The sequence below is a fragment of the Vespa crabro genome, chromosome 5 (assembly GCF_910589235.1).
Source record: "Vespa crabro chromosome 5, iyVesCrab1.2, whole genome shotgun sequence".
Classification (NCBI taxonomy): Eukaryota; Metazoa; Arthropoda; class Insecta; order Hymenoptera; family Vespidae; genus Vespa; species Vespa crabro.
The window spans coordinates 7,547,516-7,571,948 of record NC_060959.1 but is presented as its reverse complement, the minus strand read 5'-3'; the positions used below and the strand labels follow the sequence as shown (position 1 = coordinate 7,571,948).

Sequence of the window (24,433 nt, the reverse complement as noted above, 5' to 3'; positions counted from 1 at the left end):
TTTTTTTTTTTTTTTCTTTTAAAACAAATTTCTTCTTCGATCTTAAGCGAAAGGAAGGTTGCGTCTGTCTAGCATTCAAAGCTCATGACTCAAGATCTTTCGCTTGGGATTAGGTGCGTGGCCTCGTGTCAGTTCTCTGTCTCTGTCAGTTTCTTTCTCTCTCTCTATCTCTCTCTCACTCTCTTTCTCTCATTTTTTCATTCGTACTTTTCTCTTTCTTTCACTCTATCTCTCTCGTATGCAGCGGGTCTTCTTTCGGTGTCTCTTTCACGCAATCGTAACCAATCGCGCGAAGAGACAGGTAATCCATCGTTTCGGAGCTTTGCTAAATCCGAGCGCGTGCCTCGGCTTTGAAATCTTTGTATAAGAAATTCTCAAGTGGACGAGGATGAGATGAAGAGGCAGAAAGAGAAGCAGAAAGAGAATGAAGAAGTGGAGGTGGTGGAGGAGGAGGAGGAGGAGGAGGAAGATGATGAGAAGAAGGAAGCTACGACCTTGAGTGCTTAAGAATCGAGCTCGACATATGGGCCGTCCTCGTATCTGATTATATATGTGTGTGTGTGTGTATGTGTATATTTATATATATGTATATATATATATATATATATATATATATATATATATATATATATATATATATGCGTGGAGAGTGAACAAGTATGTGCCTTGCCAACATAGAAAAAGCGTCCGACAATAAGTGAACCGGTGTTGACAGTGATGGGACAATAATTGGCCGGAATTGGGACCAATCGATTATAACTTGGAACATTCTCTTTGTACTGTCTCTTACTCTTCGTTCGTACTCTACTCTTGTCCTCTTGTCTTTCCAAACTGACGCTGACTCGACTCAACTCTTTCTATCAATTGGGGATCCCTTTCCAAAGAGACATCGATCTTTCTCTCTTTCTCTCTTTCATTATATTTTTAGATTTTTATCGTAATATGATTAAAATTAAGATTTATAATATTCCAATGAAATTTCTTAAAAATATCATATTTTGTAAAATTATATTTTGAATTAATTTGCATTTTTACTAAAATATTTTGAATACTTGAAAATTTATATATATATATATATACACACACATATATATATATATATATTTTTTTTCTCTTCTTTTTATTGATTTAGTACTTAATCATTTATAATTCTACACAAGTTATTAAAATGTCAGAAGTATAAATAACGATAAAAGGTAATAATTTTATGATATTTAATTTCTTTTTACGTTTGGTATATTGTAGGATATATTTAGCATGGAAACTTTTCTTTTTTTATGTATTAATGATAATAATAATAGTAATCTGTTTTTTCCTGGTCGATAAAACAATGATATTACTGTTTGGTATAACTAAAGATCTAAATCGTGTTTCGAATATGTCAAGATAAAAAAGTATAAGATAAAAGGTGTTGTGTCAAGAATTAGCATATAAAACGTGGAAAAAGAGACTTGTTGTTGCCATCGAACAAGTGAACTAAATTTTTCTAAAATAATTGAAAAGCATGTTGAGTTATCTAACAATAAGGTAAAAAATTGACGTCATTATTTTCATATCAATGCGAATGCGGAAGTATTTTTTGTGGTATATTTTATACATTGCATGTCAACTGTGTACCGAAATATACGTAATTTAACGTGCCTTGTTAAAAATTGTCCATTGCTTTAGTACTTTGTTTACGAGCCAATTTACAAGCTGACTGTTATAAGTATTATTAGCATAAAGATTGTATAAACTCCATTTAAAATATTTCCCAATATTTTTTTACTGAAATGGAAAAAAAAAGAAAACATATTACTAAATAATAGGTTCAACGTTTTATAAATAAAATAATATTAAAAAAATCTAATAAGCGAGAGAAATCTCTTCGAATATTTCGTTTAAAATTTATCACCATCATGATCATTTCTCAATGAAATTTTTCTCCTTCGAATTTTCATTGACAATATCTAGAGGAATATTTTCATTGGAAAATAAATGATCGAGAATATTAGATGAAAGTATTAATTTATTGAAGCGTTTAGCTTAACGTTCGACGTGTCAAATGTTACCGCAAAATTTGATAAGAAATGTAAGAGCGTTCGCTATTAAAGGAAACATACGAATCATCAATGTGCTTTTGTTGCACGAATGTGCGAATTTAAATGGTATGGTTCATATATATGCATTTATATATGTAGCAGTTAGTGTAACTTTGAGAAGCGATAAAAAAGTTATATAGGTAGATAGAGAGAAAGAGAGAGAGAGAGAGAGAGAGAAATCACGAGAAAGCAGAGAAAGAAGACATTCCTTTGAAGCTTATCACAAGAGCATGACTAGTTTGCGTTACGATGGCAGATAGGCTTGTTTAACTTGTTCTTAATTAATTTCGATCGTTACTCGACTGCCAGATAGGCAGGGTTATTAAGCTGGGTAGAAAGAGAAAGATTATAAGTCGCTGTAGGTATGTATGTATCTCTACAAAGTGAGTTCAAAGTCTTTCTTCATAATTTATTTTTTTTTTCTTCTTTATTGTTCGTCATTGATTATACTCATAGCGACGTTATCGTAGCTACGGTGAACGTACTACGTATCCCTAAGTCGGTTAAACCAACGATCACCACCACGCGTTGTTTCACTAGTGGAGTCTTTTTATATACATACGTAAATCAAGGAACGATCCACATTGCGATTCAGTCTTACAAAACTACTGTGTATGTGTGAATTTATATTGAAAGTATTATAATCCGATAATAATGATTAATTGATCGTATTTTTCCTTTACGATCCTCATGTCATTAGATTATACGTATATATATATATATATAGGTAATATCTGTATATATATATATACAGATATTACGTATATATATATATACGTAATTAATATCATTAATATTAATGAATAATAAAGAAATATATTTAATATCAAAAATATAATATGATAAAAAAGAAGAGAATGATAAATTAGAAAATATATAATTTATTAGAGTATAAATATTGATAATCGATAGATTATCTGTTATTAATATGAATCAGCATTAATATATATTTTATAGGTAGGCAATGCATATTTATTATGACGATTAATCGACTTTTCCTGTTTCTTTCAAGTTGCATATATTATATGTGAATATATTATAAGTTCTGTATATATTGCCAGTTACATTTCGATTGAAATCATTGTTATTAGTTTTGTTATCACATTTACTGAGATCGTGTATGTTCGATTTGTTGGATCCATTCGTCTAGTAGAATCGCATAGATTTCAAATGCTTGCTATACGATTCTCGCCTATATTGATACGATAACGAGTTTCCAGGTGTTTACGACTACGCAACGTCATCAAACCGGCCATTACCTTTTCAGTCGTTTCTTCAGGTAGAGACTCTTCGTGCCTTAGCGACGTTCGAACTCGATCATTGATTTTCTTTTAACTTCTGATTCGCTCGACTCCATTCGACTATAATAATCAACTTTTTATTTTTTCAAATAAAACTTTCCAGAGCGAGCTCGTGCCAACAAAAAAAAAAAAAAGAAGAAAAAAAAAGAACAGCAAAGTAAAGGAAAAAAGACGAAAGAGAAAAAATATAGCTTGATATGTTATCTCAATATTTGTTTCGTATAAAAATCAAGATCTCGACTTCTTCCTTTTATTTATTTATTTTCTTTCACCATGTCTCCTCCATTGAAGATCTTACGAACAGACTTGAGTTTTTCTTTTTCTTTTTCTTTTTTTTTTTCATTTTTTTTTTCTGTTCCTTTTTTTTTTTTTATCGTTAGCTGTTATCATCGATGTGCGATAGCGTAACGTGTGCGAGCGTTAAACAAATGCTATTTTATCTACATGTGATTCTGACGTCACACTGTGTATGTATTATATGTACATACGTACGTATGTATATACATTAATGTATATTTTCGATGTACTTCAAGAATATTATTATGCGTTCTTCCTCGTTTAAGTAGCGTGAATAGAAATATATCCGATATGAAAATGAAACTTTTGTGAAAATGTTCATATAATGGTATGTAGAATTATTCTCCATATGTTTATTTATGCTACATTAGAATCATATTGTTTTTCTTCTGTTTTCTTTTTTTTCTTTTTTATTTATTTTTTTTTTATTTTTAATATTTACATTTTTTTCTTTAAATAATAATTATTTTACATTATCGTATTACTTTTGATTTGGATAAATCGTGAAGATATGGACGATTTGTAATAAATTTTTCTGATTTTTCTTTTTCCTTTTTAATTTTAAGAATGATTATAGCATACAGGTATCAGATATAAATGATCTGTTTGTTTCGATTAATGCAATTATGTAAATCGTACGTTTAGAGATAACTGTTTAACCTCTTGGTTCACCCTCGTGTATCTTACGCCCTGTATAGGTATTACTAGGAAAGGTCGCGTGCCTTTTGCGGTGACAGAGAGGAATGAGCGAGGGTGAGGTGCTTCGAGAAAGAAGGTACAAGCGAGTTGATACATGCGTGTGTGTATGTGTGTGTGTGTGTGAGAGAGAGAGAGAGAGAAAGATAGAGATAGAGATAAAGATAGAGATAGAGATAGAGAAGACGATTAGGGTCGATTTTTAGTATAGTCGGGTGCCCGAGCAAAGAAGGACGTCACTGGCTACAACATTAGCAATGCTGATGCCTAAGAGACGGTCAGAGATGACCTATGACCTCCTCGTATATATTTTATCTTCTCTCTTTTTCGTCCTTCTCTCTTCGCCGACGTCCACGTATATATGTTATGTATCGTACATTACATATAGTTACCGCACAGATATATATATATATATATATATATATATATATATATATATATATAAGTACAGTGAAAAGCAATAATATCGAGTGATGGTATTTTTTCGTTCCTTTTTTTCTTCTTTTCTTTTTTTTCCTTTTTCACGAGTCATTATGAGTCAGCGGTAATTTTAAAATAATTTTTTATGACAGATAATTAATTCTTTTTCCTTTTTTTTTTTTTTCTTTTTCTTTTCCTTATTAATATCGTCCGAGATAAATTTTTAAAATTGTTTCTCCTTTCTTTTTCTTTGAACGTAATCAAGTCGATTTATCATTATTGTTCATTCGTTTCACATATCACATTTCATTTTTTTTTTAATTCATTTAAAAATTATCAAATAACAAAATTAAATATCTCTTTAATAGTTTACAAAGTGGCCGTTGATGATAATGTAATTTTAATAGATATAAAAAAACAAAAACAAAAAAAAAAGAAAAAAAATTGTATAGTACATTTAATTCGTGCGATATTTATTGACGATTCTCAATCGACGCGTTCGTAATCTTATGTGTGTATATATATATATATATATATATATATATATATATATATATATATAATTTTTTTTTTTTGAATGTACAATTTTAAATTATATTTCTATGTAATAGTATGTAATATGTAATAACTGTATAGTTACGATTACGTAATGATACAGTTATTATTATAGGAACAATGGAAAAAACGTGAATGTGTGGAAAAAGAAAAAAAAAAGAAAAAGAAAACAAGTATACTCACATGTATACTATTATTTATTGTATCTTATTATACATAAACAAGACTATGAATACATGATATTTATCCAGTTCATATGTGTGTGTCTATGTGTGTATGTGTGTATGTATGTATGTATGTATGTGTGTAAATGAGAACGAATCGTTACATCGTGGAGGTCCTCGGGTTACACTGGAGAAATTATGACGTAACATGGCAATGCTATGGCTTACGCAACGCGTACGTTGCCTCTGTGTCTCGCGAAAATCAAGAACCTTGGCCACTTGAACGATTTCAAAAGGCGGTACCTTGGATATTTGCGAGATAACGATACCTTTCGTTAATTTCTTCATAGCCATATATATTTTTTTCCCTTGGTCGAATGTAGAAAGTCCGTTCAATGATTTTGTCGATTTAATTGACGTCTTAGTAAAGACTTTTTGTGAAGCATTTCCTTAAGAAGTATTGTATACGATTTAAATAATAAGATGGTTGAAAGTGAAATTTGAGAAATAATTTTTTATGCCATTAGTCTTAAAATTATAATAGTTAATGTTAATAATTCTAATCTTTTCTTTTTTTTTTTTTTAATAGTTATAGATTTTTATCAGATCGACTGAGTTCTGCCAATGAATTGATTTTAATGTATTTAGAAACTTAGTTTCAAATAATGGATAATATATTGTTGAAAATGTTTGACGAAATAATTCTTATCGCATCTGAACTATCCTGGTATAATTAAGAGGGAGAAATACAGATAAAGAGAGAGAGAGAGAGAGAGAGAGAGAGAGAGAGAGAGAGAGAAAGAAAGAGAGGAACCGTTTGTTCTAGATTTATTCACGTTGAAATCAATGTTCACGATCTTTGCCACCTTATGAGGAAAATCTATTGCCAGTAGCTATCATTAACTTTCTTCAGTAAAGGATCAAGAACAAAGCTAACGAGCGTTATAGGGGTTTGCTCATTTTCTTGTGATACCTTCGTAAATCTTAAGCATTTTTTTTCCTTTTGTTTCTTTTTTTATTTATCTATTTTTTCTCTTTTTTTTTTTTTTGTAGAGATCAAAAGACATTCTCAGAGAATTCCGGGAAATCGATGGTGACAAGCGTATCGTGAAAGTTCATCAGAAAATAGCTCGTTAATTTTAATAAACGGGAAACTGACTCTCGAAAAGTATGTGAAGCTTCCAAATCCGGTTCGAGTAACTCTTCCTCCTCGAAGCAAAGATGAAAGTCGAATAAGCTTTAAAGACTATTGCTTGAAAGGCTCGCGTATTTCTTATATCACCTTTCTCACGACACACATCGTGAAAGTCCATCGTGTTTTCTATTATATACAGTGAGCCATTTTAAATATACGAACTCTTTTATCTGAATTTCAATTAAATGATGGATATATTAAAAAAGAGAAAAAAGGATCGACTTTTGATTGTAACAGCGATATAAAAAGAACCAAGGTGAATATTTTTATAAATTTTTTTTCGTTACAGCTGCAATAAAAGGTCATCAATTTTTCTGTTCATTGCAATAAAGAAAAAAAAATGTATATATATATATATATATATATGTATATATATATATACATATATATATAAAGTATAAGATAAACGAATCTCTCTATTATATCTTATTAAAAATGTGCATAGAAATCGACGAAAGTTAATGCAAATTATACTCGTTCTTAAAGATGAATAAAATTATATATAATTAAATTATTATACGGTCCTTTTCGTGATCATTAGATATGATCAATTGAAAATTAATTTTTTACTTAATAATTTCTATATTATTTGAACCAACTTGAAATATATTATTTATACATCTTCCATATACTTAGGAAGTTTATTCTGTTATAAATATATTTGCCATTTATTTGTAGCAAAGATATATTTCTTTTTTTTTTCCACATATGCACAAGTATATACAATGAGGAAACTATCACCAAGAGAAACCATCGTTGTATTTTAGAAAACGGATATCGATTGAATCTCTCGATGTAATCTTGATAACCTTCGCAATCGTTGGGGCGATTCGATGTTGAAGAATGTTAAGAGAGGCGCCATTGAAATTTCGAATATGCATAGGTTTCTTTGGAACTTGCTTTTCGTTCCGTGTATAAGAATGTAGAGTTTCTTGAATAATTTATCCTCACGTTCCATTCATATTGTACTAATGCCTATGTAAGGAAAAAAAAAAAAAAAAAATCAGAGTCAGGAGATGATGATTAATATTAATCGATATTTTTCACTATACGTGTAACACTATAAATGTAAAGGTATGTAATACATATACTTGTATGGGTATTACATGACGATATAAATTTTTATTATAATTAGATAAAAAAGAGGAAAACGGAGAGAAAGAGAAAGAGAGAGAGAGAGAGAGAGAGAGTGAAATATGCAATAGTAAATCGGATAGACACGTATGTTGCTCGCGCCAAGAGGCAAATTTGTAAATTACCTATCGAGCAAGCACTCCGGCTATTTCTCGAGTATGTTAAGAACGAAGGATAACTGGTCGTCATTGCATGGAGAATCGAATCGAACGTACGATTTGTTTCAAGATTGAGCGAGCTGTTTCGACAGCGAAGGATAACGAGATGTTTCTTGTATTTAAGAAAGAACCGAGGACTCTATTCGAAAGTTTTTTTTGTGCCTTTGTAAATTAAGTTGGCTGATCCATATCGATTCTTAAAAGTGTTATACCAATTTGGAAATTGTAGGATACTTTTATAAATTTGTAATATCGAATACACTTTCTTATTTGTTTCTTTTTTTTTTTTTTGTATCAAGATTAAATCCGTATGGTTATCTTTAATTTAATGTAATCGTTTGTTAAATTAATTTGCTCGTTAATTTCGTATACCAAGTGGAATTTATATAGTTTAAAACGCACGTATACACATATATACACAATATATATATCTATTATATTTCTAGAGGAATATAAAAAAGAAATAAGTATACGTGTTATAATAAAAAGATATATAGATACTAACTGAATCAAAGAGGTAATAGTTTGAAGCCACGCGATGCGATAAGAAATAATAAAAAATCATTAAAAGAACATTACGATAGTTAACTATTTTTAGATCAAATCGACGAAGCTCCGTATGCAAGTTTCGATTCAACTGAAAGGAATCAGATTAGACTCATGCACTAGTCATCGGTTAACGATTTTGTCGGATGATTCGTTTCTAATGTATCTCTGAACGAGTCATTATACCCATAATCATCGAATGCGATCTCCGCTAATTACTCTTGCCGCGAACAGATACAGCATCTCGTGAATCTTTCGAATCATGTTTAATGATTTCCGATATAGATACTATTATTTGTCGTAAATGTACGATCAAAACGAAACGATCGATAGATCGAACGATATCGTACGATGTTGTATCGAAGATATCGATCGTAATTGCTTCCATTGGTTGCCAATAGGAATTATTTTAGGAGCATCGATCGCCTCATGGATTTATACCCACTTATAAGAGTGTTTGTTCTTTGGCCGATGTTATAAAAGCACATCTGGTTTATTAACCTTGCACTTTGACTATTGTCAACTTATTTATTTCTTTTGATTGTGTTACTTGATAACTTATTGCGATTATTGGGACTACAAGGTCTATATGAAGCAAACTATAAAATATCATAGGCGGGACAAAAATAAAAAAAAAAAATAAATTCTTTTTAATCGCATAAAAATTTATTTAAATAATACTTTTATATATTTACTATTAATATTTATATTTTATAAAAACATTAAATGAGTATATATCGAAAAAGGAAATTTTATTGCAGGTATATAATACCTTTAGTCACCGGGTAAAAGAATATAAGTCAGAATCATTAGTTTTTATTTTTTTTTATTTATTTATTTATTTATTTTTTTTTTTTTTATAGCAACAAAACATTTATAATATTATTTAAAGCGTAACGTAAGATCAGATATTAGCTGTTAGATTTTGAATATCAAAGTTGATAATGTGCGTGTTTCAAACATTATGTTGATAAAGTTATGTTTATTGTATTGGTAACGTATTTATTCCGTCATGGTCAAAATTTGACGTATTTATTTTAGACGTATTTATCGGTCACCATAGGGATACACAATAATTATTATCAGAATAAAATATTCGAACAAAAGGAATTCATCCATACAAATCGTGCCATTGTAAGATAAAAATAAAAATGAAAAAAAGCAACGATAAGGGGCTATAAATAAGGTCAAAGAGACAGGAGATTTGCGAAAGAGTGACGTTTTCTTTCTTTTTCTTTCCTTTTCTTCTTTATTTTTTTTTCCTTCCTTGTTCTTTCTGTTTTTTTTTCCTTTTTCTTCCTTTTTTTTTTTTTCTCTTAAAGGAACTTGCACAACCGGTCATCGGTGTTTCCCTTGTACACGTATACTGTGTCTTTCGCTTCCTGGATTAGATGCGAGCTGACGGTGCATCAAGCTCGAAAAACCGTTCTCTGTAAAATAGAAAGGGATAGAGATTGATAGATAGCTCGGTAGCTAACTAGATAGATAGATAGATAGATAGATAGATGGAAAGATAGATAAGATAGATAAATGAATAAATGAAAGGAGAAATTGAAAAGAAAGAAAAAGGGAGAAGCTTTATTTAAGAACGTTATACGCCATTTTTTTGGCTCGATCAGCTCAAGCCCGTTGATACTCGTGGCTTCCGCTCGATTTCTGGTGCGTTACGCTTTGCTAATCGTTTCGCACGACCGAGCGATATCGATATCTCTCGATATATGTATATATCTACGCGCGTATGTGTGTGTGTATGTGTGTGTATATATTGAGGACACGAGTCAAGCTCTCTGGCCTTCTTGTGTGGTCTATTCGCTTCTCCCTTCCCCTTTTCCTCACCCTTTTCCTTCTCTTCTCTGCTTTTCTATTCTCTTTTCTATTCTCTTCTATTCTCTTCTCTTCTCTTTTCTTCTCTTCACTTCTCTCAGTCCAGCTAGTTAGATACATCAGCTCTCGCCTTCTCTTCGAGCTTTCCTTTTTCGTTCCTTGAGTTCTTTTAAATGACTTTCCTACATTCTTTCCCCTCCTCCTCTTCCTCCTTTTTCTCCTTCTTCTCCTTCTACTTTCCATTTACCTACTATGTATCCGAGATATCGTCTTCAGTCTGCAACTTAGCACGGTATTTTCTCATTTTTTTGCGATACATCCCATAATCCTCACGCGATCTTCTCGTTTTCTAACGCAATTCTCGAAGAGGAGTTCTTTTCGATTTTTATTATGTTTCTTCGGACGGTTAATGAAATTTCTTTCGTTGCTAATGATTTTGTTACAGACGAAATCTTGATCTTGATTATAAAATTAAATTTCAAATCTTTCAAATAAGATCAATTTTGTTTGTTACTTTTTCTTTTTCTTTCTTTCTTTCATTCTGTTTTTCTTTTTCTTTTTTTGCTTTTTCATATTTTACAATAACGGAGATTTCATTCATTCATAGTTGAAATTTTCATTTTGAAAGTCAGCAATTACAAAGAAATTTCGTGATGTAATTCATGCGATTATGATCGAGATTATGATCAATCATTAGTTGGAAAGTTAAAGAGAGAGAGAGAGGGAGAGAGAGAGAGAGAGAGAGAGAGAGAGAGACCGATTATATTCTTACGATTTTTTTCTTTTTCTTTTTCTTTTTCGAAGCGATGAAAAGTGTTAATCGTTTGGATCAACGCGTGGATTTGCGAAAGCAAGAGAAACGAGCCACTGTGTACGACGATCACCATGAATGACGATTTACTGACTTCGACGTCTTTTCGACGACTTTGCAAGAATAATCGCATTGTCAGCTAACCTGAATCGTTTGAATATCTACGCTTGACACTCGACACAACGACGTCTTTTTCCTAAGAAGAGATAAATGGGAAAGAAATGTTTGACTACCGAAATTTTGTTTTCTACATAGAGTATTACGTAATTCTTACTATATTTGATAATTTCGTTAATTTTATTAAAAAAAAAAAAAAAAAAAAAAAAAAAAAACAAAATTATTTATATGAAACCATTTTGAATTCGATCATTTTCTTCGCTCAATCATTATTCATCATTATTCATGATACGTGTATTCACCTTTACAAAAAGTTTTTGACGATATTCTTTAGAAATGTTACAAAAGATCGATCCTAAAATAACCTGAAAATAAAATTTTAACGAAATTATAATATATACGTTTAATACATTTTTAAATGTCAATATTAAACACAATTTAACTTCTAACAAATAATAATCTCGTTGATATTCTCGAATTAATAATAATATAATTTTACGACAAATTTATTTACATTGTAAAGATAAATCAGACATTTCTAAAGAATCTGAAAATAAGATTTTCAAATGTAATGTAACCTTTGTCATATTATTTCTTTTTTTCTTTTTTCGCAATGAAACAACAAATTTTATTTGCAAATAAGAATGAACAAAATAGATATAGAAAAACAAAAAAAAAAAGAAAAAAGAAAAAACGATATCACACAATTATCATCGTGCGAAGTCATTGATCGATCATTCGATTTTAACGTATTAATGAGATTTTTTCGTATGTATTCGACGAGGTCACTTTCAACTTCCTTGTCCAGACTCCAGGAAGGTATACGACCTCCCGGAATGATTTCTGGAATTGCCGACTCTTCCGTAACGTGCGACGAACTGGACCACGAGGCCGTGTTGGATACCGTTAAGCAGAGAACAAGCAAAAAACGAGTCCAAAGCGGCCGTACACGTTCCTTCTTCTCGTCATGCTCATTACGACTTTGAATCATTTTCGTTCACATTCTCATTCATTCTATTCATTCGTTTGATAATATTGATAACAGATTATATAGATCCTTTGTTTCTTTTCTTTTTTTTTTCTGATTAACAATTAGATTCAATCGGTATTGGATAAAGAAGTTCTCTTTTTGATAGAAATTAAATGGACATTTTGAAAGTAAAAAATCAATTGAATATCGAAGTGGGATAAAGCGTTAGGAAGGTGTGCGTTAGCGTGATAATATCGGGTACGTTGCCCCTCAGACTCAGAAAGACAGAAACATACGATAGGTATATCTATACATACCTATACATATATACGTTAGCAACATAGATCGTGAATATACATAACTATATAAGTATATATGTGTGTAAGAGAACGAAGGACATTTTGATGTGGCTTGTTCGTGAAAGATGAGATATGCCGTAGCCTGTACCGTGAGGTAAAAGCAAGAAGAAAGATATATAAAAAAAAAAAAAAAAAAAAAAAAAAAAAAAAAAATAGAAAAAAAACGAAGAAAAAGAAAAAAGAAGGCGAAAGAAAAAAAAATGAGTTACCTCGTCGCACGTAATGTGTTCGACCTGGCCTAGTAAAAGTTAGTTAGAGATTGGTGATTGCACGTTTAGACGATGACTAGGCAACGATTAGATTCTACAACTGGTATTGCCAAGAATTCCAGAGACGCTTTGCTTTAATGGAACTTCGTCAAACATTTACTTAAGACTTTTAGTAAATAATCGTAATGGTTGCGTTGAGTTGAGTTTTAAATGCGAATTATTTTTTTCTATGCCAATTTTTATTTTTATTTTTTTATTTCTTTTTTTTTTTTCATTCTTCATTTAACTTCACGATACCGAACTTGCAAGTAACGTTGCTCTCTCCTATATTGCGAGATTCTATAAATTGAAAGATTAAAAAAAATGGCTCGTAATCGTCGATGGAATGTTAGAGAGAGAAAGAGAGAGAGAGAGAGAGAGAGAAAGGAAGGACATTACACTTTCTTGTTGGTCTATGGAATTTTTTAAAATATATAATATAATGACGGTGGGGGCGTGCGAGGAAGGGGAGTGGGTGGGGTGGGGGGAGGTTGAGGCATACCGAAAATTGTTCCTTGATTAAAGACTCGGAGTGGCTACTTTCGAGGCTTGAACGTTGATATGACGTAGATCATAATGATCCTCTTTGCTGGGCTTTTCAAAGAAAAAGTAGTACTCTAAGAGAAGTTAAGAAGAAGGTAACGAAAATTATTGGCGTGATTCTGAAGTAAAGAAACTTTCATAAAAACGTCTTGGTATCTGGAGTCGGGATCTTACGATTTATTTTCTTACAAAGTACCACGTCCGCCGAGCGTGTCTGATCGCTCGCTTAAGATCTCTTGAGATCCTTCTCTATAACACGTGGATCACGTCTCGTGAATTTTTTGCTTTAAACATTGACGACTTCCCAATGTATGAAGCTTTATCGAGAATAAACTTTTAACGAAGATATATCTTTATTTATTGCAGATGCTTTCGATGCGATGCTGTTGATGTGACGTCTGAGTAAATAAGTCGTAAGTATCCTATGGGCTTTTTTTCTTTTCTTTCCTCCTCCTCCTCCACCCCCCCCCCCTTATCAATTTTCGTCCTGTATTGTTGTCGTCGTCGTTGTTATCGTCGTAGTCGAAATGATATATGAAAATGATCTTCTTTCCTATATATATATATATATATCTTTTTTTTTCCCCTTTTTTTTTCTTTTTCTTTTTTTTCTTCTCTTATTCATTATGTTACTCAGTGGACAATTTTTTTTTTATTAATATCAGTAAATCCTTCCCGGTTGATGCTCCTACGTATATCGGAGCTGTGCATTGAAATCTCAAAGCTATTGGCCATGACCTGCCAACGCCTACACGTTCTCGCAAAATGCTACGACTGCTTTGCGTCGTAGCTCGTACCTACTTAAGTTCTATTAAACAACGCGTCTGTTTGCAAATTAACCGTAGAAATAGACAGTACGGGTACACACGGTTCCCGTGTATTACGACTGCATACGTACATGCGCACGCGAGCACGCAATCGAGGCCTTCGAACGTGGGTAAAACGAAGGACGGTGAGAAAAGCTCGTTAATCGAACGGACACGCTCGGCTCGACGAGATTAAGTAATACTTTTCGTAGACACGTGATACCACGTATGCCTATGTCCGTCCTATCTACCTACTTGCACGTAGGCACGAGAATTTCATTATCTCTTTTGCGAGCTTTTCAATTTATTCTATTAGATTCGAAGTCAAGAATTTAAGAAAAGTTACGACGATCTTGAAACAATCTTACGATTTAAAAAAAAAAAAATATTGCATTGGTTTTTAGTCCTTGAATATATAATATGTATATTTTTTTTATAAAGAAAAAAACAAAAAAAAAAAAAAAAAAACAAAAAAAAAGACAAAAAAAAAACAAAATATAATAAATTTCATGGTCGTTTGGTTTTTCCATAATTCATTGTGCAATATTCGTTGCTTAAAGTAATTATGAATTTCTATTGTCATATCGTTCGAATAATGATGAACATTTGGAAAGAATTCTAAAAGTTCGATAACGTTCAAATTGAATATGACTGTTTTACGATACATATACGCCTATGTACAAAGTTGCTGGAAATTTCACGATCGATAGGATCGCGCGATCGATCGGGAGAGTTCAACGATCGTGTTTCCTCGTGCGTGAAGCGATGTCTTTTTTCGAAATATCCTCGTAATGCGTTGCATGGGAATCACCGGTATGACGTCACTGACCGGACGAGAACAGTATGTAAAAAAGATGCAAATAATACTTTGTATCTTCTCTTCCTTCCTCGATTTCACTCACTCACTCTCTCACTCTCTCTCTCTCTCTCTCTCTCTCTCTCTCTCTCTCTTTCTCTCTGTTTTATTTTCATACTTTCTTCCTTCTTTTTTTCACTCCAGCTTCCGTTTACATCTCACCTTTTTTTTTTCCATATTACTTCTGCATTTTTAAACTGCTCCATTTATATACGGAATGTATGGTAGGATGATTCGCACTTAACTGGCAAGTCGAATCTAAAAGCAGTCTTTTTTTTTCTCTTTTTTTTTTTCTTCTTCTCGTTCAGCGACGATGACTACACGAAAATGTTTAACACGAGGTGTAATAAGACATAATGATGATACTTTGCATCGCTTAAAAAGATATTTCGTCGATTAAAGGGAGATTCGTTGATAGAATATCAAGATCGATCATGAATCACATTTGGATTTCTTTTCTTCTTTTTTCTTTTTTTTTTTTTTTTACTTTCTTTATAATTCGTTCCTACAATTTCTTAGCATTACTTTCTCATCCCGTTATAATGAAAGTGAATTACCTCTTATCGCAAGACCTATATTGACAATCACCCAGGCAACGATAATCATGGCACTGATAGGAATCACGAAGATCATCATGTTCATATAGCTTATCAATGATATACGATTACGCTTTTTGACGATGAGTTAATTATATATTCAATCAATCATCTTTCTCATAAACTCATATAAACGTTAAAATCTTATTATATGCATTGCAATTGTTTTTGATTGTATGTAACGATCGATATGTAATTTTGAAAGACTGTTCCAAAAACGAACGTAATCGAAGATTTCTTCTTCGTTGCAGATAGATCAGACAAAAAAATGAAGACAGTAGGGAGCTTCATCTCGTTCCTCCTCATTATTCTACATAGTTCGAGCTTGACGAATTGTCTGTGCTACTTGGAGAACGAAACGGAGGCGCAATGTCAAAAATTAGAAGACGTCAAATACATCGATGCCTTTCAATTGGAATCGTTGAAAGTAACAAAGATCGACGGCACCTTGGATCCGGAGATTTTTAAGAATTTAACTAATCTCAAACATTTGGATTTGTCTGATGGCGATTTGAAAAGAATAAAACCTGATACTTTTCGAATGTTGGCCAACTTGAAGAGTCTCGACTTATCGAATAACAGATTGGAACACCTGAACTTGTCATCGTTAGAGGGATTACACGAGTTACGTAGTTTGAATCTTCGAAAGAATAATATCGCTCAGTTCCCAGTTGTATTGTTACGTTTGAAGAATCTGAAACATTTGGATATTCATGGGAATCCGCTTCAATGTAATTGTGCAACTTTACTCGCAAGAAACTTGTTGATAACGAGAGGTGTCAAGTTGTCGAAGAAGATCATTTGTGTTGGTCCGAATAGTTGGAAAGGTTCGTCGCTTTTGAAATTGGAAACACAGAGGATTTGCAAAGAGGAGCAGGATGATAAAGAGATGTTAGGTGATCAACCATACCAAGGATCAGGAGACGGGGGTTCTGGTGATGTTTTTGACGAGGCAGATGCCGATGACGAGTTTCAAGATATTGTGGAAAGTTCCGAAAAAATACCAGTTCAAGAGGTCGAGACCCCAGTTCCGGATATAAAACAATTGTCCAGCGTGGAACCATCAACGACTGCATCTATGGTAACAACAGAAATTATTCCCATTATTAATGAAACTTTATATCCAATAGTATCAACCGAATCGTCTGTTGAAAAATTTGTGAAGGAATCCGACGAGTTGTTCTTTGATTCCGAGGAACAGAAACAAAAGTTTACTACTGAAATGTCATTGAAAAAGCCAGTGAAGGATAGTTTATTTTATCCCATTGAAGGATCGGGAGACGAAGGTTCTGGTTTAGATGGTTCTGGTTTTGATATACTGTCTCACAATGATGAGGAAACCGATGAAAAATTGATTTATACGCCGACGAAAACTACTTCTACCGAAAGCATTATCGATATGATCTTTGGTGTATTTACTGGGTCAACTGCTACCGAAAATAAGGAAGAGCCTAGCCTCGAAGAAGAAGAATTCATAGATGCATCGCCAACGAAAACTTTCCATGAAACTGAAGAGGTGCCCGTTACAAAGTTGATAACGAAAGCAACAACTGCGACCATTCCAACTGCCTCTTCTTCAACAATTGGTCCAGAATTGGTAGAAGTTAACGAAGCCGACGACATGTCGAAATTAGGTACGATCCGTGCCGAACCAGCCGGACCAGCCGAAGTCTCTAGTAGAAACGATGAATTAGCGGAGGTATCACCAGCCAGACAATCTAAAAAGGGAATGGGTTCTTACGTTGTCTTGGCTGCTTTGTTGATCATTCTTGCGGCTTTGATAGGATTCGCAGCTTACAAGGGCGACTTTTGTAGGAAGAAAAGGAAACGAGGTGATGTTGAGAATGGTACCGAGATGAAGGATATGCAGAAGTCTCTTTTAGATACGGGTAATCAAGTGCAACCGAAAATAGCATCGAACGGTAATCCGGAAAATGTGCCATTGGTCGATAGTACGATCGAACACGAAGACACAAAAGAATCTATGGGGTCTCAGGAGAGAATGAGAGGTCAGAATGGTCATCAGGATCAAACAGATAACACGGATCCCGTGAAACCTCCAAGAAAGGTATTGGGTACACTGGAAGAAACGAAGCCTATTCAAGAGGCTTTGCAGGATTCGATATCCTCAAAAGATGAATCATTTTCAGCGAGGACGAGTCCCGTGGAATCAGCAAGAACGACCAGTCCGCGTCTTTCAGAAACAAATGGTCCACCCTTGAGTCCTGGAGCTCAGAGAGTAAAAATTACTCTTCAAGAGAATCCAGATAGCGTCCCGAAAACGCCTATACTCATAACGCGAACGTCCGTTGGTGATAATCTAGTCAAGACACCGTGAAACGACCTTCCAGATTATTGAATCGTGTCACTTAACGAAGGATCAGACTAATTACGTAAAGAAATGGAAAAAATAATGAATACCGAGTAACGTCAAGTGACTCAAGGAAGTGTATGCGGACAATGCGATTGGTTGGTTCCTAGGTCCTACGTGTCAGGGCCATTTTTGAAATACGACGAGATATCGAAAATTTGTTGACGTATTATAAGACGTTCCGAACAAATATTACTCGAATATTCGTTCTAGCGGGACTATTTTCAATTTTACGACACGACGAGGACACGAAGAGTGAGCACAAATTAATAGGACTTGTACATATCTTTTTCTTTTCTTTCTTTTTTTTTTTTTTTTTCTTTTTGTTCGTTCTCTTCTTCGATGATATTGATAAATTGCAACGAAAGAAAAAAAAAACGCACACGCACACACAAAACAAAAAAAGAAGGGACAAAAGAACGAAAAGGAAAAAAAAAAGAAAGCGAAAAGAAAAAAGAAACGAAAAAACCAGACGTATCTGTCGTATACGAGATTTGTGAAGAAGTTCTAGTTGTACTAGTACACTAGTCAGTCAGTCTCATTCACAGATCTTAGATCCTATTCGAAGTATCCTGAGAAATCCTTTTCGAGATGAAGTGCGAGAGAATTTAGAACTAGGGATGACACATACGAAATCGTTATTTTAGCTCTTACCTTGCGTATTTTTCGTCAAGGGGGTACATTCCAAGCCTGCCATAATAATTCTTTTTTTTTTCTTCTTCTTCTTTTTCTTCTTCTCCTTTTCTTTCTTTTTTTTTCTCTTTCTTTCTTTTTTACATCGTACGCTTCGAAAGAAATTCGTAATTCTTGACGTTGAACGATCGAACGAACGGCAAATCGTTTGATATTTGATATAAATGCGTGATGACCTAGATATTAGAACTTAAATTAGAGTTAGTAATTTTCTTGATTTTCTTATCAGTGCGAATGGACAAAACTGTAATTGCTAGTCGATCGATGCATAATTAACCTGTCAAACTTTAATTGTCAATAAGATACAACCTTTCAATTCTGTTCTTCTTCTTCTTCTACTTCTTCTTCCTCTTTTATTTTTACTTACCGTTATATTCTTCTTTATTTTTCCTCTTTCCTTTTTCTTAAGTGTGTTGAGATTAATTTAACGAATAAACTAAGGCCTATTATCGATTATAAACTTGAATACGCATGGAGTGCGCGTCCGTAATCAATTGCCAGACTAATTATCACAATGTCCATCGAGATTTCACCAAGTTGTGTAATTAAAGCTACAACAATACGATTGATGTATATGATAATCTATTTAATATTTACGTATATCCATCGATTCAGCTCAGTCACTCGAAATTCAGATAAAATCTGATATTCGTTAAACAACTAATTCGTTACATTTAAAGTATACGATGTGTTAGATAAACGTATGTATTATCCGACAGCGTCATATCTATCATAATCGAAATCATTATAACACGCTTCTATTGTTTATACCATTTATAATTATTTATATATATATATATATATATATATATATATATATATATATATATGTATATAATATAGTGAGAGAGAAAAAAGAGAGAAAGAGAGAGAGAGAGAGAGAGAAAGAGAGAGAGAGAGAAAATATTACGTATAAAATTATTTGCTAATGGACAATACGCGCTTTCCCTTATCTGTCGACTATTACAATTATTTATTCGTCGATATTACAAGGTAATTTAATAGAAAAGATCTACGATAGAGTCTATAAGGTACGAGCTTTATGCGAATTTTAATGATTAGTTTAATTCAATTAAATATTAAGAATTGCGAATGTTCGTCAGAATTAATTACCTATACGTGAAGTTTATAAGTAAGTTTTTGTCATTAGTATTTCATAATATCAATCAAAGATCGTTTGTATTTACGTATGTGAGCCAAATAAGCTGATTATATTATTATTATTATTATTATTATTATTATTATTATTATTATTATTATTATTATTATTATCATTATTATTATTATTATTATAATTATAATTATAATTATAATTATTATATATTATGTATTATTATGCATTATACATTCTATGAACGTATTATGGTTGCGTAAATATAAAATTTATAGGTAATCATTCGTTAGAAATACGGTGCCTACTTTTGTGAACAACGTCGTACAAAGAACGATGAATAATTTAAGAATGTATATGAACGATTTATAATCCCTTCATGTTAATTGCATCGGAATAATTTGCTTTTTTAGACTCTTTCGGACGATAAGTAATATGAAAGTATATGACCCAATAAATACATGTGAAGATTTTATTTATATTTAATGTGTTTAATAAAACGAAACGAAAGGTTCTGTCTCGTTTACATTGAGAAAAATACATTTAGACACACACACACACACACACACACACACACACACACGCACACGCACACGCACACATATATATATATAACTTCGAATGTTAGAATACGTTTTTTTTTGTATATAAAAACGATAAGATGTAATTATGGTATGAATATGAAAGAAAATATTAGTTAATTTGTGATTAGCATAAGCCGACTATAATAAAAAGAAAAAGAAGAAAATAAAAAAAAAAAATAAAATAAAATAAAATATAATAAAATAAGATGAAAAGAAAAAGAGAAGAATGATTAGTGAAAATTGATAATAAATGTTTTACATAATATCAAAGTAACATACAATTTGTAAATCGAATTATCTTGTTAAGAATAACGAATTTAATCTATGAAATATTATCATAACGTGGAAGAAATGAATAATTTGCATCTTATCTTGGATATTATATGAATGCCATTCTGATTACCATCTCGTCTTTCTCTCTTCGATATCTTGATATATAATTATATTTGAAATTAATAGTTGCGCATATCGTAGAAATGCAGTATTTTACACAGCTCGGAAGGTTACTAACAAATTGCTATGATTCCGCGAGTACACCTATTCGTTACGGCTAACCTAGTAATTCGATGTTACGCTAAGGTATGCTATGTGAGTTTTAAAGTATCACTACGAGATTCGTATCTACTATAATCTCAGGATTTAAACTGTGGGTTTATTTTAAATCAGTGCTTAGAAATCATATTGAATTTTTTGTTCAACCATAGTAATCCCTTTTTTTCTTATCTATAACAAGGAAAATACAGAGTCGAGAATTTTAAAGGTTTTTAATAAAAATAATATACAAAGTATTACAACATCATGGACATTTAACTTCGTTGAGTCTTAAGATTCACATTCAGTTTGAGCCTCCCTATATCCACTTCTTGGCTCCCTCCGTAGATCTCTAATGACGATCGACCTGTTCTTAGCGATTTGTTGGATGTCGGAATCCTCATCGTCCGTCGAATGTCCGTCTCTAATCGTTGTTCTACGTTTTTTCTTTTTAGTACTTGGTGTTTGCGGTCTCGGCCGACTTTTACTACTACCACCAGACTCATCGAGTTCTTCTATAGCATTTGTCCTTCTCTGTCGACGAGTGGACGAAGACCTAGACCTTGTGGAATTCGTCATTCGTAGTCCTTGTTCGTTTTCAGAAACGTTACCAGCTGAGTTACTTCTTTCTCTTCTTAGTCTTTCAACTCTACGCTCTTCTCTTCTCAATAAATTGTCTTCGCTTTGGATTCTCTTTCTCGATCTTCTCGATCTTTTTCTCTTGTTTTGTAGATTATCGACAGAGCCTAGTCTAGTCAAGCTAATATTCTCTACAGAAATTTCGTTTAATGTATCCAATGAGTGCGTCAGTCTTGGCATCTGTACAGCCTCCTCATAACTTGGAGGTCCGATCAATTCTAAAGGATGAATTCTTGGCTCAGGTGGTTGCTCCGAAATTTCCTGTCTCTCTTGATTCCTGTCAATTGAATCGTTATCGATCAAAATCATTCGACAAATTCATTTTTAAAAGGAATTAATGTTAATTTGAGTTTTACTCCTAAGGTAAGACAGTTTTCTGTATTACTAATTGTAGTTAAAGTAGGAAATAATGATCAACTGTCGATAAAAAAGGATAAAAATCTCAGTAGGTAAAACAGTATCGCGATTTAAAGTAGGAAGGAAAGAAGAAAGTTACCTAAGTTGTAAGAGTCTTAGTCTTTCAATGCCCTGCATTCTATCGATACGACGTCTTTCTACGATAGCTCGTCTCTTCATTTTGATCGAATGTTTGATGGACGTGACTGTACCCACTAAAACAATCAGGACGAACACGCATATCAAAAAAAAACCCCACATTCTGTTATTACTGTAGACAAGCTGTCCGTTCCAAACATTATAGCAGGCACTCTCCCAAGAGTAATCGGAGACGTTTGCTGGACTCTGACAGATCAGAGAGTAAGACAACGTTTTTGCAGGTGGATTGGTCAAATATTGAAAAGTTAAGTATAATTGCATGCAATCGCAACGCCATGGATTATCCTCAAGTAGAATGGTTTTTAATTTGATATTGTTTTGAAAAATACTTGGATCGATCGCTTCAGTTAGACGATTACCTAGCGTCATTATAATTGAATAATTATTATAAGTAGAAATAATCTAAATAATTCGGAGTAATTCTCTGCATCATTCTGTAGACTTACCTGAAACGTCGATTCTTTCAAGTGCAGGTAATTCTACGAAACTACTGTTATTTAATTCCATGAGTCTATTTCTTCGTATATTTAGCATTGTCAAAGTCGAGGATTGTAATCCATTGGGTAAACGTTGTAGCCAATTATCACTTAGGTTTAAACTTTTTATTTTGGACATACGGTTCAAAGAATTCCTTTCGAAAGTTTCTATGAAATTGAAAGATAAATCTAAAGACGTCAAAGCCGACGTCACATTTGGAAATTGATACAGGTTATTATAAGAGAGATTGAGCGATTTAAGTTCAATATTGTCAAAAAACATTGAAGAGTTGATTAACTCAAGAGCGTTCGCTGATAGATCCAGATGATGAAGTTTCACCAGTCCTTCAAAGGTACTTATATTCAAATGTTCTATACCATTTGAATTTAAAAATAGATGAGTTAGTTGTCTGTTTCTTGCAAAAATTCGATTTGGAAGTAGACGTATTACATTTCGAGATAATCTCGCATGCGTTAACAATGGCAAACCATGGAGACCTGGTCTGTCCAAATTACAATTTGAAACATCCAGTTGTCTCAAATTCAAGTGTTGCAGAGTAGAATGCCTAGGAATGTTAAAAATAATGATACGACTTTATCATTGTTCAGAATTAAATGCTTACCTTGTACTATAAACGAGCATAGGATTATTATTCAGACGTAATTCCTCTAGAACTGAGAAACCACTGAAAGTATCAGGACTTAAATAATTCAAAAGACAATGGGACATGTCTAACCATCGTAACTTCTTGCTAAATGGCCTTCGAATCGTTTTCAATGGATTTCCTCTTAAGCTTAGGCTCATCAAATCTGGCAATCCTTTTAACGTTTTATCGTCGATCTGTTTTATCGCTAAAAAAGAAAAGAAAAATTTGAGAAAACGTACAGATGTAAAATAACGTTTACAAGTGCAAGTAATTAAATATTTTACCACAGTAACTCGCTTCTACCGCTTGGAGGACACTATTATTCAAGTTTTTTAATTCTGTTATAGGATTTTTAGATAAGTAGATGATCATCAAAGAAGGTAGTCGATTGATAGCTGCTATATCGATTATATCGTTGATATTATTTTCTGAGAGATCTAATTTACGTAAATTATTCAAGTTTCCTATACCGTTTGGTAAGGAATGTAATTGGTTTCTAGCTAAGTTTAGATATTGTAGATCTTTGAAGCGTTCTATATCATCCGTGATCTCTGTCAACAGATTATTCGACAAATCCAAATGTTCTACCTGCGGAATAACGAACCGATTAAATTAATATAATGTCGTGTGGTAAACGAAATGAAACTATTTTTTATTCACTATATCTATATACTACAATTAAATTTATTGGATGAATTAACATCATGATTAATATTATATTATATTTTAAAGGGAAAACTCACAATGTCGGTTACATTCGATGGAAATTTCGTCAGACCCTGTTTCGAACACATGACAGTTCTTGGGCGTCGACCGAAGTAGCACAAACATTTAACGGGGCAAAAACCGTGAGCTAGTGGTAAAGTTTGTAGGTGGTAAATCACTAGGAAATGAATCACAAATAGGCTCATCATTTTTCTGAATTCCATCTTCGTCTTACGGCCACGTGTTCAAAAGTAATGAAATTTTCATCGACACCATCGTTAACTTTTATCACCATAGAAATATAATTTTCTATCGGTCAAAAGATATCACATTTTCTTCCGTCGTAAGATTTATTCAAAGTTCTGTGAAAATTGAAGCCGATCAATGACTGACCTGGCCCGACAGTTCTGTGAACAATTCTGAAAACTACTGAGGACTTATCTT

At 32.6% G+C, this 24,433-nt stretch overlaps 2 protein-coding genes across 2 annotated transcripts in view; one reads left to right on the top strand and one right to left on the bottom strand.

The window, feature by feature from the left end:
• LOC124424136 (protein windpipe) overlaps positions 1 to 20,333 on the top strand; it is a 24,476-nt gene extending 4,143 nt beyond the window's left edge. The window contains exons 2-3 of the mRNA XM_046962733.1: positions 13,786 to 13,832; positions 15,929 to 20,333. Coding sequence (XP_046818689.1) covers positions 15,946 to 18,015 — 2,070 coding nt within the window. The 5' untranslated portion in view covers positions 13,786 to 13,832; positions 15,929 to 15,945 and the 3' untranslated portion in view covers positions 18,016 to 20,333. The remainder of the gene's footprint in view (positions 1 to 13,785; positions 13,833 to 15,928) is intronic.
• Positions 19,114 to 24,433, bottom strand: LOC124424135 (protein artichoke). Its single transcript, XM_046962732.1, has 6 exons — positions 24,028 to 24,433; positions 23,569 to 23,872; positions 23,261 to 23,489; positions 22,608 to 23,203; positions 22,103 to 22,520; positions 19,114 to 21,883 (listed from the first exon to the last, which is right to left on the bottom strand). The coding sequence occupies exons 1-6, from the start codon at positions 24,211 to 24,213 to the stop codon at positions 21,259 to 21,261; spliced, it is 2,358 nt and encodes a 785-aa protein (XP_046818688.1). The 5' UTR covers positions 24,214 to 24,433; the 3' UTR covers positions 19,114 to 21,258.